The 5,541-nt window shown below is 41.9% G+C and overlaps 1 protein-coding gene across 1 annotated transcript in view; it reads right to left on the minus strand.

The window, feature by feature from the left end:
- Positions 1-5,541, minus strand: part of MTOR (mechanistic target of rapamycin kinase) — a 149,960-nt gene that overhangs the window by 112,588 nt on the left and 31,831 nt on the right. Inside the window, exon 19 of the mRNA XM_017503042.2 lies at positions 3,817-4,067. Within this exon, the coding sequence (XP_017358531.1) occupies positions 3,817-4,067 (251 nt within the window). The remainder of the gene's footprint in view (positions 1-3,816; positions 4,068-5,541) is intronic.

A 5,541-nucleotide genomic window follows, 5' to 3' on the forward strand; every position in this document is an offset into this window, starting at 1 on the left:
AAAAAAAAAAAAAAAAAAAAAAAAAAAAAAAAAAAAGAAATAAAGGTGGCCAATGAGTGAAGGCAAAAGATAAAAAATAAAGACTCAAACAAATCCAGAAAAAGAAAAGAAAGATAAACAGACAAAGCAGGACAAAAAGAAAGCACTAAGTAAGAAGGTGGAAATAAACCCAAATATGGCCAGGTGTGGTGGCTCACGCCTGTAATCCCAGCACTTTGGAAGACCAAGGCGAGTGGATCACTTGAGGTCAGGAGTTCGAGACCAGCCTGGCCAACATGGTGAAATCAAACAGCTACTAAAAATACAAAATTAGCTGGGCATGGTAGCATGCACCTGTAATCCCAGCTACCTGGGAGGCTGAGGCTGGAGAATCACTTGAAACTGGAGGTGGAGGTTACAGTGAGCTGAGATCGCACCACTGTACCGCAGCTTGGCAACAATGAGAGATTCTCCATTAAAAAAAAAAAAAAAAAAACACCGCAACAAACAACCCAAATATATCGGCAATCACAATAAATGCAATTGGTCCAGAATGCACTGGTTAAAAGACAAATATTTTTGGCCAGGTGCGGAGGCTTACACCTGTAATCCCAGCACTTTGGGAGGCTGAGGCAGATGGATCACAAGGTCAGGAGACTGAGACCATCCTGGTCAACATGGTGAAACCCTGTCTCTACTAAAAATACAAAAAAATTAGCTGGGCGTGATGGCGCACACCTGTAGTCCCAGCTACTCAGGAGGCTGAGGCAGGAGAACTGCTTGAACCCAGGAGGCGGAGGCTGCAGTGAGCCAAGATTGTGCCACTGCACTACAGTCTGGGCGACAGAGGGAGACTCTGTCTCAAAAAAAAAGACAAACTTTTAAAACTGGATTAAAAAGATAATCTAGCAATAATTACAAGAGAGCATCCAAAACAAAAAGTCACAAGACAGTTAAAAGAATTGGAAAAGACATACACCTCCGAAAAAGCTGGTATAGCTATATTAATGTTAAGCAAAATAAATTATAAGGTATTATTAAAGATAAGAAGGATTACTGCATAATGATAAAGGGTCAACTTACTAGGAAGATATCAAGACTTAAAACGTGTATGCATCTAATAACATAATTTCAAAAATACATAAGATTGGCTAAACTATCAGAAATAAGCCCACCATTATAAAAGGAGACTTTTGTCTCATTTCTCTCAGTATTCATAGATCAAACAAACAAAAATTAACAAGGACACAAAAGAGGTGAACACAATCACTAATAAGTTCAATCTAATGACTTCTGTAGAACCCTGTGTAACATTAGCAAATACACAAGAAATCTCAGGCATATAGGAAATACTTATGAAAATCGAGCAAGCACCAGACTATTAAAGCAGTTCCAGCAAGCATGAAAGAATCATAAACACAATGCAATTAAGTTAGAAATCAATATCAAAAAGAGAAATTAAAAACTCTGTAAGTTTGCAAATAAAATACCCACTTCTAAATAACTCAAGGGTAAAAGAAGAAATCATAACACTGGAAAATATTTCTGAACAATAATGAAAATACTACATCATTATTGAGCAATAAAGGAGGAATGAACTACTGATCCATGCCACAATATGGAAGAACCTCCAAAGTATTAAGTGAAAGAAGCCAAACACAAAAGACCACATATTCTATGACACTAATTATATGAAATGTAACCTTTTACAAGATTAAAAATAAAAAACAAAACTCCCCTTTTTTATTTTTCCTTCTTCCCCACCCCCCAGACTATATAATTATACAGAGTGAAAGCCTGGGAGTATTTACAGGTAAATTATTAGAGTTAATAAGAATTTTGGCCAGGTGTGGTGGCTTATGCCTATAATCCCAGCACTTTGGGAGGCTGAGGCAGGTGAATCACCTGAGGTCAGAAGTTCAAGATCAGCCTGGCAAACAAGGTGAAACCCCATCTCTACTAAAAATACAAACATTAGCCGGGCACAGTGGTGCACACCTATAATCCCAGCTACTAGGGAGGCTGAGGCAGGAGAATTGCTTGAACATGGGAGGCAGAAGCTGCAGTGAGCTGAGATCACGCCACTGTACTCCAGCCTGCACAACAAAGTGAGACTTCCTCACACACAGACACACACACACACACAAAATAATTCAGTGAAGTTGATAGTTATAAATACAATAGAAACAAATAAACGGTATGTCTATACTCCAGACATAAAGTTAGGAAACATAATTTCTAAAAACATGCTATCTCCTCTAAATATACATCATGTTGACAATATGATCAGAGGGAAAAGTAACTAATTGAATTATTTTTTAAACACAGTACTCTGACTGTATACGTTTAATAGAATGTATTGTAAGAATAACAGGAACTACAAAGCTACCCTGAACTTTACTCAGAAAGTTGGTTGTAGTATGGGCATACAATCTGGGAACTATTTTGCATACTCTATGGTTTAGAGAAAGGCACCAGAAACAGTAAGAGTGAGAGGTGGGGGAGGGGAAAATTCCCCTTTACAGAAAAATGCCAGTTAATAAAATAGAGAAGGAATGACAAAATTAGAAAGTCATCACTTTACAACTACCAGTGTGATAACCAATTCAAGTGAGGATTATCAATGGATGCTAAAATCATTGGATGGAAATTCAAAAAAAAAAAAAAAAAATTAGGCCAGGTAAAGTGGCTCAAGCCTGTAATCCCAGCACTTTGGGAGGCCAAGGTGGGTGGATCATGAGGTCAGGAGTTTGAGACTAGCCTGGCCAAGATGGTGAAATCCTGTCTCTACCAAAAATACAAAAAATTAGCCTGGTGTTGTGGCGCATGCCTGTAATCCTAGCTACTCGGGAGGCTGAGATGGAGAATTGCTTAAATCCGGGAGGCAGAGGTTGCAGTGAGATCGCACCACTGCACTCCAGCCTGGGTGACAGAGGGATACTCCATCTCAAAAAGAGAAACAAAATTACTAGATGGAAGGTAGCTGAGGAACAGGACAGCCAAGGAGTCTCAAACTGCCACCCCACAGATTACTCACTAATGGCAAACGAAAACAGATAACCTTGCAATGGAGAGATCGGATAAACACTCACTTGGCCACAGGCTCACACTGAAGATCAACAGTAATGGCACCAACTGGCGGCAGTATGAGATCCAGTAAAAAGCATGAACTTCACCTGTGGAGTATTTTCACTAAAAATGTTATGACTTAAATCTTACCATGAAGGAGCAATCAGAAATCCAGGCTAGTTTTGTATTTGTGGGGCATCTTCAAATGGACTGAACTCTAGGCTACTGAGAATGACAATGCTATTCCTCTCCCAGGCCATTCACCTTTTAGCCATGTTTTGTTTTTTTTCTTGAGAGAGTCTTGCTCTGTCCTTCAAACTGGAGTGCAGGGGCACAATCTCAGCTCACTGCAAACTCCACCTCCCGAGTTCAAGCAATTCTCCTCTCTCAGCCTCCCAAGTAGCTGGGATTATAAGCGTGCACCACGAAGCACAGCTAATTTTTATGTTTTTAGTAGAGACAAGGTTTTACCATGTTGGCCAGGCTGGTCTCGAACTCCTGACCTCAGGTGATCCACCTGCCTCGGCCCCCAAAAGTGCTGGGATTACAGGTGTGAGCCACCATGCCCCGGCCCTTTTATTCATGTTAAGCAGATAAGCCAGGACAATGGAGTGAGCCAATCGTACACTTACATAAATGAGTTAAGGGGAGGAAGGCATTAGGCTCAAGAGCACACAGAATGCATGATTAAGAAGCTGAAGCACAGATGGATCTGTGCATGTGTGGTACAGAGCAGCAACAAGAAGGACTGGGGTTTGAGGTACTTACTTCCCGGATGGCTCCATCACAGACCCGAATGACATTAAGGAACGTGGGCATGACCTGGGGCAGGAACTGCACACATTTGAGTCCCAGGGACTTGAAGATGAAGGTGATAGCCTGGACAACCATGGTGTGATGGTGAGAGAGTGACTGGTCTCGGAAGATCCGCATCAGGGCCACCATGGACACGGCTGGGTAGAACTCATCCAGAGGTAGGTTTCCCATGTTGACCAGCATTTCACTAGTGCTATAGTCAGCTAGGACAAAACAACACAGAGCATTAGAGCTACACATGGCACAACGTGACTTTAGGCAGAGCATGGTTACTAACAAACAACCTCCTAACAGACATTAGCATTCATATCTTTCTTCCTAGTATGTTCTAACACTGTTGGGAATTCAAGGTCGATTAGGAACCAATGAATAGCCTCTTACCATGAAGGACTAAACAGTTTTTGGCTTTTCTATTACTCAAACCACAAAAGCCTAAAACAGTACACGATGGATTGGTTTTCTTTAAATTGCTCTGTTTAATTTAGCTTCTTACTGTTCACAACTTCATAGCTGAAGCCATCAATAAAAATAATTACTCCCCCAAAATAAAGTCAAGGGAATTAAATTAGGCAAACATCTGTTCAGCAGCTGCTTGGTCCCCCTGGGGAGCTCAGACAAGTTGGTAGGCCAATACTACCTACCTGACTTGAACGAGGACCTCAAGGACTCTGACGATGGGGGAGGGGGCAGCAGCAAGGGAGGGAGTATACTAACATGAACAGTGCAGCCAGGAGGGTAAGAACTAAAGAGATGAAGAGCTGGGCTGACTGGTGCCATGAATAAGGAAGAATACCAGGGCTCAGGCCCTGCTCTCAACAGCTATGGGTCTGACAGAATGACAACACAGGCATCCCTCTCTAATACACAGAAAAGGAAGAAATTTGAAGCGATATGATCCCATCTACAGAGTTTAGAAACAATTTATTTTGGGGTAATAACATTTTCCTGGAAGAGTTGGGAGAGCCAATATTAACTTTCAATGTCAGAAATAGGCCTGCCCTGAAGGTATATGGGTTAAGCCTAGAAAACTGTCCCGCAATGCCATACCCTACCCCCATTCACTCAGGCTACTTGTCAAAAGGCAATGGCCTCTACAAAAATTATCCAGGTGTGGTGGCACACGCCTGTAGTCCCAGCTACTTAGGGAGTTGAAGGAGGAGAATCGCTCGAGCCCAGAAAGTCAACGCTACAGTGAGCTGAGATCACACCACTGTACTTCAGCCTGAGTGACAAAATGAGACTGTCTCCAAAAATATAAAACAAAGTAAAAACAATAAAAGGCAATGGACAACAGATCACCAGAAATTACTCCACCTATCTAACTGGAACCTTGCACTCACTGACCAACCTCTCCCTATTCCCACTCCCTGTGTCAATTAAAAATAAAATAAAACTTAAAGAAAAAAAAAAGGGGTCCAGGGGCAGTGGCTCATGCCTGTTGTAATCCCAGCACTTTGGGAAGCTGAGGCGGGCAGATTACTTGAGGTTAGGAGTTTGAGACCAGCCAGGTCAACATGGCAAAACCCCATCCCTACTAAAAATAAAAAAATTAGCTGAGTGTGGTGGTGCACACCTGTAGTCCCAGCTACTTGGGAAGCTGAGACAGGAGAATCACTTGACCCTGGAAGGCAGAGGTTGCAGTGTTGTATTCCAGCCTGGGTAACAGAATAAGACTCT

The sequence above is a fragment of the Cebus imitator genome, unplaced genomic scaffold (genome assembly GCF_001604975.1).
Source record: "Cebus imitator isolate Cc_AM_T3 unplaced genomic scaffold, Cebus_imitator-1.0 Scaffold15, whole genome shotgun sequence".
NCBI classification, from domain to species: Eukaryota; Metazoa; Chordata; class Mammalia; order Primates; family Cebidae; genus Cebus; species Cebus imitator.